This window comes from Helobdella robusta, assembly GCF_000326865.2.
Source record: "Helobdella robusta unplaced genomic scaffold HELROscaffold_20, whole genome shotgun sequence".
In the NCBI taxonomy this organism is placed as follows: Eukaryota; Metazoa; Annelida; class Clitellata; order Rhynchobdellida; family Glossiphoniidae; genus Helobdella; species Helobdella robusta.
The window spans coordinates 1,547,948-1,570,069 of NW_008704084.1; the positions used below are offsets into that span (position 1 = coordinate 1,547,948).

Below are 22,122 nucleotides of genomic sequence, written 5' to 3' on the forward strand. Positions count from 1 at the left end.
CTTTTTATTAATTCATCTACAAATCTTTCTATACATTCATTCAACTATTCATCCATTCGTTCATTTATTCATACATTTGTCCGTTCGTTCGTTCGTTTGTTCGTTCGTTCGTTCATTCATTCGTCTATTTATTTATTCATCAGTCCATCTATCAATCATTGTCCATCTATATAAATGACAATGAATAAATTAGATTAACCTGATTGGTCTCTCAGGCAATTATGTCATAGTCACGTGACCATTACGAAGTCTTTTGAACAGCTAACGAGGAGTAAATTGTTGGTTGGCATGATGATGATTGATGACGTCATTGTGTCACGTGGTCAATTCACTTCCGGCTCCGTCTTTTATTCCTAGTAAAGGGAATCGTTTGAAGGAGCGCGATATTTTGCGCAATTGCGTTAAATAAAATCCCATTTAACCCAATTTATCGCAATGAACGCCGAGAACCATGAACGCAGTTTGAATTAGAAACAACAGAAACACAACACAGCAGTCACTACGCAACAGCTTTCATTAACACACATGCATTTTCAACGGCACGCAACACAACACACTACGAAGCAGCAACAATACAACAGTTCACATTCACACTCCTCTCAACATACAAAACAGCAAACCACCAACACACATACATACAAATCAACGTAATAAAATATTGTGTTAGTTGATATGCTATTACGTAGCAGCATACAAATACACATACAAACAACATGCAATACATACAAACATACAACAAAACACACATGCATTGCAATCAATTAGCAAACACACACGCACATACACACACACAGGCGCACATACACATATAAACACACGCACATGTAAGTTGTTTGTCATCATCACCGTAGCGGTAAAGGGCAGCACAAATGAGAAGATGAAAGCTCACAGCGACACGACACGTCACTTTAATATGACGTCATTGAGTATTTACTGCATATTACTTCCGTTAGCATAAAAACAACCGCTCCAAAGCCAACGTAAACGCTATTGATTGCAGCCTGAGACCATCAGAGCACAATAAAGTAACAATATACCAAACGTAATAACTTATTAGGGCCGCAACAACATGATCGCTGATGCATGCATCTTTACAGATGATAACGCATTCTTCTATCACGACAATCTCCGTAATCAAAAAAAAGCAAATAAACAACTAAAAGTGTTTGAAGGATACACTATAATAATTATAATTACATTATAATGTATTATTGTTATTATACGACCTCGGTATGACGATGAAGGTTACCCGGAGACTTGCAGTTGCTGCTAGAAGCTGAATTTCATCTTTGTGTAACGTAAGTCTGCTGCGCGCATGATCAGCACGGGCATACACTTTAAATGCACAAACACGAACTTACAAAAGATAAAACACAAATGTACAAATAGACACATTTCCACACATACGTAAACCTACAAACACATGAAACACAGACACAAACAAAAACACACATACAAACACACAAATATACACACAGCTACAAATTATGAACATCTATGTATAAATACATAAGAACACATACGCACAAAAACTTCTTTTTTGCAAAATTTGAACATGCCAACATTAAAAGAGTTGTTGTTGCTTTGTTGTTGAATTTAATTTGAATTATTAAAGTTAGCGATGGCTAATCATTGGCTATCAAGACTATTTCATCTTCCGAATGATAATATTAATTTGGAACCTGGGACACAACCAGCTGGCATGTAGTTTCGCGTCTGCAGTCCCAAAAAAAAATTTTTTTTGGGAGGAATCTTCCATTCCATAATGTGTTTATTTATCAATGGGTACAACTTTGTTTCAGATGTTCTATTTCAACCTTACGTCCAAGTGGAAAGTTACGGCGGGGCAAGTAGCAAGTTCACTCATATCCAGCACACACACATTCACAAACATACACATATTCACACGTACACACACACACACAGACTCTCACACACGCACGCAATGAACCCCGAAACAACAAAATTATATTACCAACATCAACATGGATGAAATGTTGCCAGTTATGGGGCAGCAGGTGATGAAATATGATATGCACATTCATATACATTCTCATAAACATGCACACACACACACACACACACACACTCACACACAAACACACACACATAACACACACAAACACACACACACATCGGTACGCACTGGCATACACTCTGCTAATAACATTTTATATAAATTTGTCAGAACATTTTGATACAACATGTCCAAATCATGCTCATGTAAAGAATTTAAAATACAAAGCAAAATGTTGTGGTTGATGTTGTTGTTGTTGTTATTGTTGATGTAGTTGAGTAGTTGTTGTGGTTTTGTTGTTGTAGTTGTTGTGGTTGTGTTGTTGTAGTTGTTGTAGCTGATGTGGTGGTGTTGTGGCTGATGTGGTTGTTGTGGTTGTTCAGAAAATGCGTTTTCAATTATTGAACATCAGCATCAAAATGGTGTTCATCAGAAAGTTTCGATCAAATTAATATTTCATGTAAGTTCAAAGAAACTTTTTTCCTTCATTCTTAAAGTACGAAACATGGAAGATGAATAGGTCTTGTACTATCGCGATGATGGTGTCAATGATTGTGATAAGATGACGATGATGAAGATGATGACTATGATGACGAGGATGATGACTATGATGACGAGGATGATGAAGATGATGACGATGAAGATGATGATGTAGATGATGATGAATAAAACGCCAACGTTAAAAATTATCAAAATGAATGAGTGAAAAAAAAATTAATGACAGAAATATATTCGATTGAATTTAATAACAAGAATAATGATGAGATGATGACTTCATGATTTATAAAAGCATTGATCGATCCCCGTCTGTCCTATTTCGTAAGAACTCACGAGTTGAAGTTGAAGCGGAGTGAGTTAGCTCAGTTGGTAGAAACGCCATTCCATGAGTTTCTGTATTGCGTCATGACCTGCTTCGATTACTCTATGTCCAAAACTGAAAAAAAAAACTATCCATAAACAACGCGTCGTATGTGATGCCGTGTTCGCACGCGCGTTTAAGATATGTACGTAACGATGTATGTCGTCGTGAGGTATGATTTTGAATGTTACACACACATACACACATACTCACACACGCACACGCACATACATACACACACATACAAACACACACACATACACATATACAAACACACATACACACATATACGAACACACACATAGGTAAACATTTTGTTCATCAAAGTTTATGGTGAAACTTTGTAAAAATCAACGCATAATATTATCGTCAACAAACATTATCAAACCTTAATGTAACTATAATCATCATCGTCCTGATCATGGTCATCATCATCATCTCCATTTTCTTCATCATCATCATCATCCTCTTCGTCATCATCATTATCAAAATTACTACTACGATTCTCACCATTATCTTCATCATTTTCAGTATCTTCATCACCAACCACCTTTTGATTATTATCATCTTTGTCATCATCATTATCCTACTTCTTTTCATCCTAATCATCCTAATCATCATCATCATCGCCATCATCATCATCATCATCATCATCAACATCATGATTCTCAGCATGTAGGAAGCCATGGGACTCGTATATTTATAACCGTTTTGTTGTTGTTTTGATGTAGCGCTGTTGTTTTGTTGTTGTGCTGTTTTGTGTTGTGTTCTTTTGTTATTGATTGTTGTTGTGTCGTTGTTGTTTTTGTGTTGTTGTTATATGCTGCTATGATGTTGTATTGTGTTTTTGTTTTTGCTGTTGTTGTTGTGTTGTTGCTGTTGTCGTCGTCATGTTGTTGTTGATTGCGATTTTGAGGTTTATTTAGTCGCAGTTTGTTTCATTTTTATAGTTACGTATTTGTTGTTGCTGTTGTTTTGCCAAAAATATTCTTCATTTTTTTTATTTCTTCAACTTTTTGTTAGATTTTGTTGTTGTCGTTTGTTTTGTTGTTGTTTATTTGTTGTTTGTTTAATGTTTGTCTGCTGTTCGATCCTTCCAGCCGCAAATTTATCCCAAATAGTGTCAGGTGTTCGTCATTACTAAGATGGCAGTGGGAACGCAGACAAAGCGCATGGCTGTTCTAAATGCATGAAACAAACATTCCCAGGACGAAGAAAGACACCTCAGAACTGGCATCAGTAAATTTGAGGCTGACTGATTCGAAGATGGATATGGAAGAAACTCTGAGGAAGAACTGTAGTTGGATTAGCGATCTAGTCAGAGATACCAAAAAACTTCATCAGCTCGCAACTGATTTAACATTTTTTTTTATTTCAAAATTAGCGTATTGAAAACAATATTGCATTATTTTAATTGGACAGTTTGTTTTTTAATGGTTTGTTTGTTTGTTGTTTATTAAGTTGTTTGTTTGTTTGTTGTTTATTAAGTTGTTTGTTTGTTGTTTATTAATTTGTTTGACGTTTGCAGTGATGTGACGACGACAACGACGATCATGTAGTTGTAGTTGTAGTTAATGATGACGAAATGACGGACACACACAATTTAGCGTATTGACTATTTTATCAAAAGTTTTTTTTTTACTGGAGGTTCATTTTGGTTTCTCTCATATTTTTTGGAATTTATTTTTGTTTTTGTTTTTATTATGTTTTTATTAGTTTTTTTTTACTATTCTTTTGTTGTTTTTGTTATCAACTGAGAGAGGACTCTGTGGAAGTACACAAAATGTTGTTCTTGTTATTGTTGCTGTTGTTGTTATTGATATTTAATGTTATCGCTGACGTCATAAACATTTAATGTCACTGTTTGTTACGTTATAAATATATAGCGCTATTGCTGATGTCATAAACGTTTAATGTGATCAGCGTTCAATGTTAATCTTGTTGATGTCATCCACATTCAAAATCATGCAACCGCCAGCTTATTATTGATGTAATTTGGGTACCGTTGCACGGTTAGTTATCATCTAATGCCACGAAATTGGCTTTATTATGGAAATACGATGACGAATGATGATGGTGATGATGATGAGTGATGATGATTGTGATGATGTTGATAATGGTGATGGTTTTGATGATGATGATAATCGTGATGGCTGTGATGATGATGATGGTTGTGATGATGATGATAATGGTGATGGTTTTGATGATGATGATAATCGTGATGGCTGTGATGATGATGATGGTTGTGATGATGATGATAATGGTGATTGTTGTGATGATGATGATAATGGTGATGGTTTTGATGATGATGATAATCGTGATGGCTGTGATGATGATGATGGTTGTGATGATGATGATAATGGTGATTGTTGTGATGATGATGATAATGGTGATGGTTTTGATGATGATGATAATCGTGATGGCTGTGATGATGATGATAGTTGTGATGATGATGATAATGGTGATTGTTGTGATGATGATGATAATGGTGATTGTTGTGATGATGATGATAATGGTGATGGTTGTGATGATGATGATAATGGTGATGGTTGTAATGATGATGATAATGATGATGGTTGTGGTGATGATAATAATGGTGATGGCAATGGTTGTGATGATGATGATAATGATGATGGTTGTGATGATGATGATGAAGATGAAGAATGGTGACGATGATAGTGATGATGTTGGCAAATGATGATGATGATAGTTGGGATGACGATGATGATGATTGTGATGACGATGATTGTGATGATGATGATTGTGATGATGATGATGATGATTGTGATGACGATGATTGTGATGATGATGATTGTAATGATGATGTTGCATTGTGGCCAATAATATTAGAAACCATGTATAAATGTTAGGAGCACAATTTTTTTTTCATCATGGTAAAACAGATGCAATTATATACAAATTTGAAATAATTCTGTTAATTTTATGAGGGTGATTTTAAAAAAAATTCTAACATTTACATTTTATTATTATTATTATTATTATTTATTATTTTTGTTATTTATTATTGTTATTTTAATATTATTATCATCATTATTATTATTAAAAATAATTACAACAGTAATAAAGCCATCAATAGAGTTGTTAATGCTGATTTTATTGTTGTTAATGTTGTTGTTGTTGTTTATATGTTGTGTGCATTTTGTGTATTTATAAGGTTAATATTGGTAAATACCCATACATGTGATAGTCGTGTTGAGTGAAATCTAAAATAATAGCGTTTTGTTGACGCCTTTGGTGTTGTGTTGATGTAAATTGTTGATGTTGTCGTGTTGATGTTGTTGTGTTGATGTTGTTGTGTTGATGTTGTCGTGTTGAGGTATGATGATGTTATGAAGGTCGTTTATTTGATGTAATGATGTTGTCCTCAACAATAACAACAAATACAACAACACAAACAACATAAACAACAACACAGCAACATAAACAACAACACAGCAACATGTTTCAGTTGATGTTGGAGCAGAAATAGTAGCGAGGAACTAAAATGTTGTTTTTGCTGATGTATTTTTAGGGAGATATCTTGAATGTTCCTCTTACGATGCGTTGAAGTTGTGTTAATGTGCAGCTTATACTCATATTTATGTGGTTGCTTGTGTTGTTGTTTGTGTAGTTGTTTGTGTTGTTGTTTTTGTTGTTATTGTTGATGTTTGTGTTGTTTTTGCTGGTGTTTTTTGTGTTGTTTGTGTTGTGCTGTTGTTGCTTGCTTAGCTGTTGCTGTGAGTTGTTTATTATTGTGTTGTTGTGTATTTTGTATGTTCCCTGTTGCGCTGTACAATACTGACAAAATCGAGGCCGTTTGCAATCTGCATAATGTTCTTAACTCATTTTCTAGTTACTGCATTCATATTATACCCAATAAAAAAAAAAATTAAATTTTGCGTGGTTGGCGTTTGAACCAAGTGGCTCGTACTTAGCGAAAATTCGAGGAATGGCGTCTCTATTGGCCAAGTTGTCTCACTAAACAACGTCTGCTCATTATTTTGTGTTCTTATAATGTTTTTAAACGCCGTCTTCGTCATTGTTAAATACTATTACGAGTTGTTTAAAGTGTTTCGGTTCTGTGGTGATGTGTGCAGCTGCTTGCTTTTGGCTCATTTATGAAAAAGTTGATGGTGATGTTTTTCAAATATTGAAATTTTTGGAATCTAGTTTTAAATATTTTATACATGCTATTTGTTTATTTTATGCCAATAATTGTTTTTATTAAGGTTACAAAGTGACATATAATTTGTACGTTCTTATATACTGTTATATATTGTAAGGTAATGTTGTTGTGTGTTGTTGTGTGTTGTTGGTGTTGTTGTGTGTTGTTGTGTGTTGTGTGTTGTTGTGTATTGTTGTGTGTTGTTGTGTATTGTTGTGTGTTGTTGGTTGTTGTTAGACATTGTTTTACAAGGCTGGTTCACCAAGTTATAAATCGGCTCAGCAGAAATGCTCCAAATGCATCTAAGCTGCTACACAGCCAATTTGATGATGATGATTCAGTTGGATGTGATGAGGGTGGTGATGGAGATTGTGATTGTAAGGATGTACATCTCTGAATGTTGACGCTGGTGTCGAGAGGATTTCACGCAATTAATCTCAACGTTAGAGCATATTTGCTTCAACTAGTTGACGTTCTTTTATTTTTACTCATTTTTTAATTAATTATTCAAATTAAAAAAAATTTCAAAATTTTCCATTTGAAGTTAAGTGAATTTTGTTTTTGTTGCAATGTTTGTTGGGGTGGATCTTGATGTCTCAGCTTTGTTGGCGTTCGATTGGTTGGAAATGTTTAAAGTGGTTGAGTGTCCAGTTACTAACTGCCGTTACATTATGCAGTTTAAAAAACTAACTTATTGTTTCAGCGAAGCGATGAAGCATTTTATTTCGTTGTTTTTCATCTTAGTGGCGCGATAAATCCATTAAACATTTTTAATGATTAACTTTCATTAGAGTTTCTCGATAAATTCCATTAAATTTAATGCAGCCATGAAGCATGGAGGCGTGCAAGCAGACACCTCCATCTGATGTCAGACATGTTAGTGTACCATAATCTATGGCCCGCTTATTAAGACTTATGTCTTCCTGGGTCACATTCATTCTACTTTTCTTTCTTTTTATATCTTTCCTTTCATCTTCTTATTTTTTTAATATGTCTGTATTCTTTTTTCTCTTTTTTTTATTTCTCTCTCTCTCTCTCTCTCTCTCTCTCACTTTTTCCCTCTTTCTCATTTTCTCTTATTTACTTTCCTTCTTCGTATTCATATTCAGGTTTGTTTTATACTCAGCACCTTCCATCCTTCCGTCCAAGTCTCCTAATCCATTCCACACCAACCTCCCTTTCATATTTATTTTGTTTCTTCCTCTTTCTCTCTCTCTCTCTGAGGCCCGTTTCGTTGCAGTTCTCGGCACATCTCCAGACCCCCCTACCATTTGACATTGTCCAATTATGAGTTGGTTGGTATAAACACGAATACATTGCGTAATATTTTCGTGTGCATTCTTCATGGTCTTGTGGTTTGAAGATGTTAACGATCTCTTTGGAGTTCCTATCGAAAAGTTTAGTAGGATGTTTTCTCAATTATTTTTGTCTTTTATAAAATTTACTGAGTTTCCTTTTTTGTGAGGGCTAGATTTATTTTTGAAAAAATTTGCACGTTAACTTGTGGAAAAATCATTTTGTAGAATTGCCAGTTTTCGTTTAGACTAGGCTTTTGGTGTTTTTAACTAATTAGTCCGATGTTGAAAGTGTTCTAAAACGAAAGTTAGAAATTGAAATTTAGTGACTAAGATAGTTTAGGCTCGTTAGTTTACATTTTGATCTGAACAAGCAGTTGAGTGATAAGCCTTTTTCGAATCTCATATCTAGAATTAAATTTACCATAGCAGCATTTGACAACAAATAAAATCTTTTAGCAGATCATCATAGCGACAACTTATATAAATATATAAAAAAACAGTTCTAAAAATAACGACAAAATAGTTCACAATGGCTTTCTTTTAAAAATTCTTCTGAAAAAAATTCAAAATTTTAAAAATTTGATACTTTTTTCATTGCAACTTCCCTTCAAAAGAAAGAATAGAAAACTTTTTGCCATTTTAAATGCACATCAATGAAATGGCTTATTCGTAACTTACGTATGCACTAATCACTATCCCAATTAAAATGCAACAAATATTTGAAGATCCAATTAGCATTCAAAACACAATTAAATACTTAACAGATTTAAACCTTAACAAAATCAACAATACCCAGATATAAAATCGGAAAAAAACGGAAAAGAGATAGGCGTGAAGAAACGCCGGAAACTGGCAACAATCAAACAACCAAACAATTAAAATGACGTCATCACAATAACAAAAAGATCAAAACAATATTAAAAACAAAGGGCGGACCATGACCACATGACGGGGGCCAAAACTTAACAGCGGGTGGTCAAAAACTAGTCATATCTATTATAGTTATAGTTATATCATAATATTAGCTAGATCAACTAGTTATATAATAACTAGTATATATATATATGGGCTAGTTCATATATAACTAGCATATATATTGGTTGCTATATATATATATAGTTATATTAACTAGTTATATCATAATATTTTTTTTAAAGGGATGTGTTTCAATTTAAAATACGCTGTCGTAAAACTGTTTTTAGATTGTTTCATTACTTAAAAAATGAAATGAAAGCATCAATGTTGACGAGAGTTTCAATGGTTGTTGACTGTTGATAAGGGGAAAAACCACGGCATTCCCGCTACCCCCTCCCCCTGAATCCATAACTTATAACAACCTAATAATAATAATAATAACTTTCATAATTATAATAATAATAAATATAGTAATAATAATGAAAACACTCTTTCATTGTCGTAAAAAATAAAATGAACTGAAAGACATAATTTTATGACATATAATAACGATTTTATTACGTATTAAACATAATTACATTTTAAATATAATATAATATGGTATAAATATAAATTAATAATAACAACTATAACATCGCCATAATATTATCAGCATGCCAACAACATCTCAACTACGTGGCAAGAAATTTGTTGGCTCAAGAGAGCAAGTCAAGTGTGCAAGCAAACAACAACAACAACCAACAACAGCAATCAACAACAACAAACAACAACCAACAACAATCAACAACCAACAACAACAACCAACAATCAACAACCAACAACAATCAGCAACCAACAACAATCAACAACCAACAACAACAACCAACAACAATCAGCAACCAACAACAATCAACAACAACAACAGTAACAACCAGCTACAACAACAACATCAACAAAAAACAGGCCAAATACTTCCATCCCTGTTATGATATCTTCTCATAAGTCACCTTTGAAGGGGGCTTCTGTTTGTTTGTTTGTTACTATTTAAAAACGAAAAGTGGCAAGAAATTGCGTACACACAAACACAGTCACACAAACACACACACACACAAACAAACACATAAATACAAACACACACACCCAAATCATTACAAGAACACACACACACACATACACATACACACACATACATATATATATACCTATAAAAATAAATAAATATATATATATATATATATATATTAATATTTAAATTAATAACAACAATAGATTATAATAAAAATGAAAATAATAATGAAAATAGCAATAATAAGAGTAATAATAAAATCGTGAACAATGAAGATAGGATTGGATTGGATGAATACCTGAACAGCAATTGGTTGTTGTGCACGGAGCATGCGCGCCATCTATCAACTAATGTGCCACTTGGTCATTCTCCTCTGCTTTTTATTTTTATTCATCTTCCTTTCATTCCTTTTTATTTGGTATTTTTTTTTAGTTTTATTTTTCTGGAATTTTTACTTAATTTTTCAAGACATTGTTCGAAGCATTTCATCAAAAACTCATCTGATCCGGTGTGGAGTTGTTTGTTGGAGAGTTGTTCGTGATGGAGTTGTCCGTGGTGTAGTTGTTTGTGGTGGAGTTGTTGTCACAATGAAGTGTGCTGTATTCTGTATTAATTTATTAATTTATTCATTCGAGAATTTTACTTTAAAAAATTATGTTAATGATGTTTGCAATGATGGCGCACGATGGGAATAATTAACATATATGAGAAGCCGTGTGTGTCAATCATTTGTGGGTGCATTACAAATGTTGATGTTGAATGTTGAAAAACTTTGAAAATGTTCATCTCAAGTTGGAAATAAGATCAGCTGGGATACGCGATGAAATGATAGCGTAACGATATAATTAAAAATCTGGTTATTCATAAATGATACCATACAAATACAACACAACCAAAATTTTTCACAATTCTACACTATCTTCAAAACACGCAACAAAACAACACAACAACAACAACAAACATTAACATACAACAGCACACAACTTTACACAACGAAAAACAACACGCAACAACAACACAAACTTCCACAAAACCAGAGAGAGAAACTATCCCACCAAAGTGATTGCATCATCAATACATCATTTTGGGTCCGTCAATAAAAACTTCTCCATTACTTTCAATTTATCCCCCACGCTTTTATAGTTGATCATCATTGATTGTAATTGCTTTCGATGCTTTTTACAGCTATAAGATATAATACGATACGGTTACAATACAATACATTACAATACCATACTGTACACTACTTTACAATACAATACAATACATTTCATCATTCTTATTAACAAGAACAGCGCTGCAAATTAGCAGGACTATCAGATCAGAACGTGATTTTTTTAATAAATAACTTGTAACTTGTAATGTAATATGCAACATGTTACAACATGATACAACATGATACAGTATGATACAGCATGTTACAACAGGATACATCATGACATAGCATGATACAACATGATATCATATAATTACACATAACAGGTGATACACATGACAAAGATGATACAGAGGTCACTGCGTAATAAACACCGTATCAACAAATAGCACATCATACAACTTGATACAACTCAACTCAATTCAGTACAGCACATGAAAAAGAAGACATTTCAATTTTTCAGCAAATATTTAAATAGATTGAAGTGAAAATTTGCCTTAAAAACTCATATTGACTGACATACAAATAAAATTCTTCACAAATAAACGAACTTACGGACGCGTGTGTGTCTGTGTATGTGTATGTGTATGCTTCTTGTGTATATATGTATATGTTTTTGTATGTGTGTGTACCTGTGTGTGCGTGTATGCGTAAGTTAGTGTGTGTGTGTGCGTGTGTGTGCGTATGCGTAAGATAGTGTGTGTGTGCGTGTGTGCGTGCAAATATTTGCGTAGTTATAAAAAGTTAGATGTGCCCGGGACCAAGAAGTTTGAATGTTTGCTCATGACACATTGGTGGTGTTGGAGTTTGAGGTGGTTGAGATGTTGGTGGTGATGATGGTAGAGAAAGTGGTATCGGTGGTGAGTAGTGGTGGTGATGGTAGAGGATGTGGCAGTGGTGGTGGTGGTAATTGTGGAAGTGGGCAGTAGAACGGACAGAACAAACACATAGATGACCAGTCAGTTTTTTTGGTTCTTCTGGGAAAGCCTACATTTACACAACGTCTGCAAATGTTTTTATGAACATTTTTTTCATTGAATATATTTAATTTCAGCAATCATTGGTACACTAGAAGATAAATTTTGAGATGGAAAGTTTTTAGGAAGGGAATTATCAGAAATTATAGAAATGACACTAAGAAATAATAGTTGATGAGTTTTCAACCAAAGAATTTTCAACCTAAGAGCGTGTAATAACATCAACATGACGTCAAATGCATCGTCTGCCTGACCATCATCATCTTCTTGCTTTCCTTTTCACAAAATTGTCAGAAATTTAATCTCTGATTATTATTAATATTTTTATGAGATAATTTGAAATAATTTGTTTCATGTTTCAATCATCAATCACTGTATGTTCGTTCTATATGCGCTGCAGTTGGCTGTTGTTGTTGGCTGTTGTTGGCTATTGTTGTTTGTTGTTGTTGGTTGTTGACGTAAAGTGGGGATGGTCTTGGGATTTTGTTTGTTTTCTTATTTCAGTTTTGTATCTACTCATTGTGTGTGTAGTTGTATAGTGAAGTTGTTTTGCAAGCCAGCTGCAGACCTAGTCTAGTATCTTATGTTATGTTACATCGCGTGTTACTCTATATTTTGTTATGTAAGGTTACGTTATGTTTTGTAGTGTGGTTTGGTGTGGTGAAGTTGTTGTGGTGTAGTGTCGTGTGGTGAAGTTTTTGTGGTGTGGTATGGTGTGTGCAGTGCACAATAATGTGTAGTGAAAATAGAAAATGTTCTCCTTTCCATAATTTATGGACGCTTGTGGTCGACCAAAGAAATGTTAAAATATTTTTTCCGAAAGTTTGTCTGCTTTCTATGTTGGTATAATATGATAATAACACTCGCAGTTATTTGTGTTGTTTTGTCGTTGGTAGTGTTGGGAATGTTTTCAGTTGATTTACGTTTCACGATGTTATTGTTGGTTGTGTTGTTTGTTGTGTTGTGTTTGACGTTGGAAATGCTGTTGTTGTTGTTGTTGTGTTTGTTGTTGATGTTAATGTTATTGTTGTTGATGTCACTCACTCACTCACTCACTCACTCACTCACTCACTCACTCACTCACTCACTCACTCACTCACTCACTCACTCACTCACTCACTCACTCACTCACTCACTCACTCACTCACTCACTCACTCACTCACTCACTCACTCACTCACTCACTCACTCACTCACTCACTCACTCACTCACTCACTCACTCACTCACTCACTCACTCACTCACTCACTCACTCACTCACTCACTCACTCACTCACTCACTCACTCACTCACTCACTCACTCACTCACTCACTCACTCACTCACTCACTCATCCGTTCATTCTTTGATTTTCAACCACAAACACACACCCACACACACACAACACACTCATCAGTTAAATCCTATTGAATGTATGGTTAAACGCCAACTATGTTGCATTTAACAAACAAGAATAAATTTTAATGATGGGAAGGTTTTTTTTTTAGAAAATTTTAGACAATTGCAAGCAAGAAGATTATTTAAAAATATCGTAATGATATATTACACGTGATGGATCATTAAGCTCATCCTTCCATCCATCCATCATATCTGTGCAACTTCTTCAATGTCTCTTCTATTACTTAGTTATCCAAGTTTGTGTGTGTGTGTGTATGGATGGATGTGTATGTGTTTAAATGTGTTGAAGTGTATGTGTGTGTAAGTGTGCGTGTATATGTACACATAATGTGTGCGTGTATATGTACACATAATGTGTGCGTGTATATGTACACATAATGATAAAGAGTTAGCGCTTGCGTTTGCACCTATACAAATACAATACATGTTCTCGCTTCAACCTTCAAATTGAAAATTCAATGGAGCCAATGAATACAAACACACAATCTTGCAAACACACAATCTTACAGACACACAATCTTATAATCACACAATCTTACAGACACACAATCTTATAATCACACAATCTTACAGACACATAATCTTACAAACACATACAATCCTCTTTGTGTGGAAAATGTAAAAACGCGCTAGCATTCAAACATTCCTACATTATATTTATGCTTCATTTCTAATTTTAATCGAATGCAAAACGTTGGCGAAGAAACGAACTCGAACGAAAACACATAAGAGCGTGCATACTTGAAAAACACGCACAAACTCACACACAAACAGTACACACACACACAATACACACACATAGCACACACACATTCACTCTAACAAACATTAACACACATGCACACAGACATTCGGAGAAACAAATAGATGTCCATTGCGGGGTTGATGTTGCAGCAACGGTAGTGAGACGTAATGATGCCTATCGCACGGCAGTTGCGCGATTTTAAATTAAACGTCAATCAATCATTAATCATTACAGATATCGAAGAAATGAGCAATAGATTGACTTTTGGTTACCGCAACAAACACAACAACAAATAAAACAACAAACACATTTTTCAAATCTTAAACAATTCCACCAGTGAGGAATTTAAGGGTACCACATCAAATTTTAGCTCCTTTAAACATAGGTCAATCAATATTCCAATCAAACATCATTTTAACTTTCGCAAAAAGCTTTCATCTGCCTTTCAAATGCAAATTCAGTCCCACCATTGTGTGCTTTCTGAATTAAAAACATTCCCCAGAGAAGAATTATAAACCAACAACAAATGAATATCTAACTGAGGAATATTTCTAGTTAAAACGAACTATAATTTGAATGAGAAGTCAAAATAAAAAAGAGAGTATGTTTTGTAGCAGATGCATTTTAACCATCAACTGGAACTTGGGTTGTGGAAAATGCGCCTTTTGTTTTAATCTTTCAATTAATTGTTTCACTATGCATCAAAAAAATTCATAGACATTTTAATGATTTTCAACGAATTCCTGGCTAGGAGGGTGAAAAAAACTTCAAGATAATAAATTTTTAATTCAAGACACTTTGTCGCTCGGATGAAAACACCGAAATAGGTTGGCACCGCAAATTTTTGTTTTGTGAAGACTATTAAATGATAGCGGCTTTTTTGTATCATAAACATTTTTTGAGTGTTTGTTATTTAATCACAATTTTTGTTACACATTTCGAATGTAAAGTTCTTTTGACAGATGGCACGAGGGATGTCTTCCACACAAATCGCACCACCACCACTTCCATACAAATTGCACCACCCCCCCACCACCACCACCAACAAGACAACACGACTTCAAATATTTTTTTCTGCCCGTAGATATTGTTTCCTTGCATGGTGTGCTGCTGACAGTGCACAAAGTACAAGTCCCTCCACCCCCATCATTTGTATGTATGGCTTGGTATGTAACAAGATTGTTCTTAGAAGTGGCGCATGGAACTTTGGAATGCACGTAAGAATAAAATAACAAAATAAGTTTGTATCATCGCTGGATGTGATTGTGAGGGACAACGTCATTCTAGCCATGCACATCCAATGGTTGTCCGTCCACCTACAAATGGAAATTAAATCGAAAGTTTTATTATATTAACTTTTCAAACAAAAATCCCAGCTAGTTGTGTTTGCTTATTAAATGGAAATGATGTTATTGAATGGATGAACGAGCAGGCAGATAAATATTCCCCTCCGTTCGTTCCCTGCTTGCTTCACGGCCACCCAAGCATGTCATTGTCTTGCCTTGTTCTGCTTTTTATAAGCAAATATTTTCCAATCTATTGAATTTTAGAATAAATTTTTTTGTATGGCGTGGAAGGCGAAGCACTTCATTTTTTCATGGACATTTTTTTGTATAAACTGATGGTAGTTGTAGTGGAGGGTGAACCTTTCGTCAGAATGTCAAATTGCGTTTGGTGCTTTCTTGACTGGCCGTCAGCTCTGACGAATGAAGAGATGAATAAATTTATCTTAATGAGAACTAGAAACCAAATTTAATATTCGTCCTAAGGAAATTTATTTTCTAGTTTTAAGAATCGTTGCAACTGAATACGCTCGTAAATATAAATTTTTAATAAAAATAGTTATTTTTCAGAGACGAGGAGCAAAATGAGAAAGATTTTTTTTCAAGATGAAATGTTGTAGGAATTATTCAGGGCAGTAATCTAAAAAGTTCAAACGTAATGAAGCTACGAGAACAAACAAAATCAATACAAAATCATGCAGACAACAATCTAGAAACAACACAAAAAGCAAGTTTTTTTTTATTACAATACAATTCATTCAAAATGCAAATAAAATTACATATTTGTGTACCTACCTACCAATCTATGTATATAATAGTATTTTTATTTGTATACACGTTGTTGTTTGTGTTTATGTGTTTGTGTGAATGAGTTTGAATGTATTCAAGTACACACACACACATTCACTCGAACATACAACACAAATACACACACACAAATACACACACACACACACAAGAACCGGCTGCTGAGACACGCAAATAAATGGAACAGGAATACATTGTAGTATTAGGACAAAGACAAAAACATCAATAACTCATGTTCGTATGAATGTGGCTGGCTGGCTGGCTGGTTGGCTACCAGAGAGAACAAATTGCACTGCAGTGTTTTGCATCCCATCATGCTGGTTCCATGGTTGTGTGTTGTCGGTCTTGTTTGCACTGAACACGTGTGTTTTGTGCTACTGCATCAATGTGCGTTATGGAAAACTGTGTGAAAACATGTTTGCACAACAAAATCTGCAAACAAATGTTCTTTCAAATACAAATAATCAAGAATCTCTAACAGAGTTCTTCCTAGACACTGACAGACCCATACACACACGCGCAAACACACACACTTTCAGACAAAACAATGAAAATATTGAGAAGTATCACGCGACTAACCTTTCTTACGCTCATAAATATCAACAACGGACAAACAAATAAGTGAATGAAGGCGGATGTTTCTGCATTGCCGTTGCAGTCTCCTGTGTTCAGTTGGCTTCCATCTTACAAATTCTTTGTTATCATTGCAAGATTTGTGCGGCTGCCAGCGTTTTGAATTGAAACTCCTTTGTTATTTTCAACAATCTACTTTCCATGCTTCTCCATGCTCCTGCCAGAATGGGTGCGGAACAAATTTGTTGTGCACCGTTCGTCGATTGTTTTTGTTACTCATAAATAAAATTATTTTTGTAACGAATGAGTGAATGTTAAACTAAGCTTAAATGAGTGTGTTTTGGTGGAAGATTAAACCAAGACTGGGTCATTTTATAAAGTATATGTATTGAGAAGACAGGCACCTACACCCATTAAGGTGATCTACTCATTTGTAAATAGTAATACAAAGGTGTTTGATCGAGGTAATAAATAATGAAAGTCACGTTATGAGGGTAGGATCTCTGGGAAGTGGAATGTTCAGAGTGTGTGGAGGTATTTTGATGATAACTATCGATTACGTGTGTGTGTTTGTTTGTGTCTGTGTGTACGTGCATGTGTGTATGTGTGTGTGTGTATTGTGTGTGTCTGTTTGTGCGTATGTGTGTGTTAGGGATGATGATTGACAGAAATGATGATAACAATGTGGATGATGCGGATGATGGTGTCAACGAAATCATGCTGATGACGCTCATAATAATAATAATATTAATAATAAAATAATAATAATAACAATAATAATGAGTGATTGTAATAACAACAAACAACAACAACAACAACAACAACAACAACAACAACAATAATAATAAGATAACAATAATACTGAAGACGATGATGACGACGACGATGATGACGTAGAGAATGGAAAGTGCCTGGAGCAATATTTTGTGCTCTTCCATTGTTTTGTAGCGTTTTTAAATCACGCCAGTGAAGATTGTACGAGTTATAAAATATTCAAATTCGTTTTAAATGCGGTTGATGTATGTTCTTTCGGTAGAATATTCACTCTTGTTTAAGTCGAAAACTGTTTATGCAAGATCCTACACAAATTTTATTATTATTATTAATTTTATTATTATTATTAATTTTATTATTACTATATAAAAAATCAAAATCTGACAGGCCGTAATCTGTCACAGCTTGCAAGACAACATTACAAATAGAGGAAAATAAACAACGGAGTATGAAGGTTTAAGCATGGAAAATAAAATAATGATTTTAGAAACCAATAGCGATAACATGCTTATCAGGCCTGTCTCATTTCATTGCGAGTTTTGGTGTTTGCAACGGTCTAACTAGACACTGCGTGGATGTATCTTTGTATTAAACGTATTAAATCAGCTCGTATAACAAAATTAATCGCCTATCGCAACCCTAGACGAGACCATTCGACGGAACGTTGAGACTTGCAAAACAAACAACCAACCAACTCGATCAATACTCTATCGAGCCATCCAAACGACAACGCATCAACTTCGCAGTTTCAATGACAGGTTTTTTCAACAACAGCGACAACGCGTTTCTTGCTGTTGATGATGTTTCTGGGAATCAAGTTTGGATTGGAATTTCGCAGAATGATAAACAAAATTTAATAAAAAAATTAAGAAAGAGTGATTATGGAAGGCTAGTACGGAAGAGTTATTTTTAAACTGTAGAAAAAATAATCTTAAAAATAATCACGAAAGAAAAATGATAATATTTAAATTATTTTTTTTTACAGAAAGAACAAATAGACGCACTTAAGCATTGAAGAAAACACGCAAGGAAACATCTGAAAACATTTCCATTTTATTTTCTTTTGAAGTTAATTCTCTGTAACATTTGGAGGCAAACACTTTTTTGCGGCCAGGAGAGAACCTATGGAGAGCGCGCCGGCATCTTGTGAATTCTAATTGGGAAAGACGTGTATGTCAGTGTATGCTCCTTGTGTATGTCTGTTTGTGTATGTGTATATATGTATGTATGTATATTTATATATACATACATATATCTGTGCGTTTGTTTCTGTGAGTGTGTCTATTTTTTGTCTGAATGTAAGTGTCTATTTGTCTGTTTGCGCTTGTCAACGTGTCCGTATGTTTATATGTCTGTTTAAATCTGTGTGTTTGCGTGTATCTGTGTGTCTGGAAATGTTTACATGTGTGTCTGTGCGCGCGTTTGTGTGTGTATTTATGTATTTTACATATGTATTTCTGTGTGTTTTTACTGTAAAGACTTTGTCTTTTTGGTTTCGCGTGTTTTTATATGTGTTTGTTTTAATGTGATTTTTGGGCACATACGCTTCCTGTTTTTAAAATCAATGGACAGAAATATTTTTTGTTCATGTGATTTATTTTTGAATATCCTCACGTACATTTTAATTTTTTGAAGAGAAATTAAATTGATTTAATTCCATTCTTGCATTTTCTGTTGTACTTGGCTACTTAAAAATTGGGTTTTTTCGAATTTCCGCGAAAATTTACAAATCCGCGGAGGGCGTCCCACCAGCTACCCAGGCACTCCGTTTGGTGATGGCAGGTTGTCGGATTGAGATGTGCCGTCCAAAACTCCAGTGCTGGTTGGGGATTTTGTAATGTATTGTATTACCGGATTTATGCAGCGCTTCTCAAATGCTGACTTTAGAAATCATATGTACATGCTGTATAGGTGGAAAAATGGATGGAGACTGGGCAGATGAGAGGCAGTGTTGGTGAGCATTTGAAGTGTCATCTGCAACAAACACTTGGGAGTATTCAGAAAATAAATGCCACCAAGAAAGGATGCAAGATGAATTTAATGTTTTCAATTCCAGCATTTCAATTACGAATTTCAAAAAACATTAAAACACAAATCCACATGAACTCTATTGCAGTTTAGCAAAAATTGGATTACAATTTTTAGAAAATAAAATCAGGCGCTATATAAATGATACGTCAGTAGCTCGTATTTAAATTTCATTTTTCAATTACTTTTTTTTTAGTGAAATTCAAAATTTTTCGGATGGAATCGTCAGCTTCTATCAGCAATCTTCAATGTTTTCAATAGGAAAGATAAAATTTTAATAATAATCAGCATCACATGCACGCACAAAAATTTCTCTGCAGACGTGTGTGTCAATAATTTGCTGTTGTTAGTTCTAAACGCTGAAATGACACCGATGTGGTGTTTGTAATAAAGTTGAACATTCGCAATAAAAAAATCATTTGCGAAAATTTGCAACGGTATTGATCGCAATCAAAATTTTTCTCTTATTTCGCGACAGAGTTCCACATCCTCATAAGCAATAATATGAGGAAGAGTTTATTGCATGCAGTTCATGCCATGTACATCCTTCGTTACCTGGTTTTACGGTGCGTTACTTGAACATTACATTACGTTACGTTGAGTTACGATTTGGTTACAAGTTACATCACAATTACATTTTGTTACGATTTCGTTACAGTAATTTTTGATTCAATGCACGGGTTCGTCTAATCCGCTTTTTATTTCTGGTTATTTTATTTGGATGACGGTGTTTTTGTATTTGTTAGGGTAATTAATATTATTGATGTAGTTAAATGTTGGTTTAGTGTTGTGTTGATGTTATTGCTGATGGTATTGTTAATTTGCTGTTGATTTTGTTGATGTAGTTGATGTTCTAATGTTGTTGTTGTTGGCAGGCCCGCCGACAGAAATTTCGGGCCCCTAGGCTGGACTGTGACGGGCCCCCCGATGACCGCGGAAGATAAACCTCTAAAGTATCTTATTTTAGGTTACATGAAATTCAAAAAAATTTGCATATCATATACGTATACTATTTGTACCTTAATATTTATAATTTAAGATTGACCGATATAGCCAACAAAAACAAAGTATAGTTTTATTCAGTTTTTATTTGAAAACAAAAACATTAAAGTTTACTTTTTAAATTAAATATCCAAATGTAACAAATCGGTATTTATTGTTTTAGAAACAAACTCTCCTTGATTTGGCTAAGGCAAAATTGTTAATAACGTCATCAAAATTCAATAACTTTGCCAAATCATGTTCAATCGCCAAAGTCGCAAGACTGTTCAATCGTTCTTGTTTCACAGTTGACCGCTGCACACTTTTTATTTGCTTCAGCTTGCTGAATGTCTTTTCAGCTTCTGCTACAGTTACAGGAATTGTACAAAAGATTCGTAAGGCAATAACAATATTTGGAAATATAGATTCCAATTTCAACTGATAAATTTTATTCAGCAGTTTTATGGGATGAAGATTTTCACTCTGTATGGTATCCGAATAAATTGATTTTAGACATTTCACTTCATTAATTAAGTCACTGCTGACATCTTTGTCATATTCTTTGCAGAAATTAGAACATTTCTTTTCCAGATCACTTTCTCCAAGTTCTGTAAATAACCACAAAAAATTGAAAGAATTGTTAATATTTCTAGCCATATGGAAACGCTCTGTTAAACCAGATATTATACTATCGATAAGTTTATAGAAAACGTTCACTTTAAAATCATCATCCACTTCATGTTGTGCACTTTCTACTGGCATATGTTGATTTTCATCATAAAAACGTTTTCGTCGTTTTTGGCGTTCTTCTGGAAGTTCTGTTTCACATGAAATATCCGACGACATAGTTTCTGCTGTTATATTGGCTTCTGCTAGCAATAAGTCCCATTTTTCACGTAGATCCTTCAGTTCCCCAAGAAGAATGTCGATGTTTTCTACTTCTACATCCAATGTGGCTTCTCTGGCTTGAATAATTTTGTTTCGATTGTTTATAGCAACTAAAACTTTGTAGCCATTAAAACACACTTGAATGATTCCATATAACGCTCAATTCCTTGCAATTCAGTCTTACTTTCTGATGACAAATTTAATTCTTTACATTT

General features: G+C 34.2%; 1 protein-coding gene across 1 annotated transcript; it reads right to left on the minus strand.

The window, feature by feature from the left end:
- Positions 1–21,211: 21,211 nt before the first annotated feature.
- HELRODRAFT_153263 (hypothetical protein) lies at positions 21,212–21,457 on the minus strand (the record flags this gene model as incomplete). Its single annotated transcript, XM_009018009.1, has 1 exon — positions 21,212–21,457. A coding segment is annotated over one exon (246 nt), but the record flags the coding sequence as incomplete, so codon positions are not given.
- Positions 21,458–22,122: the final 665 nt, after the last annotated feature.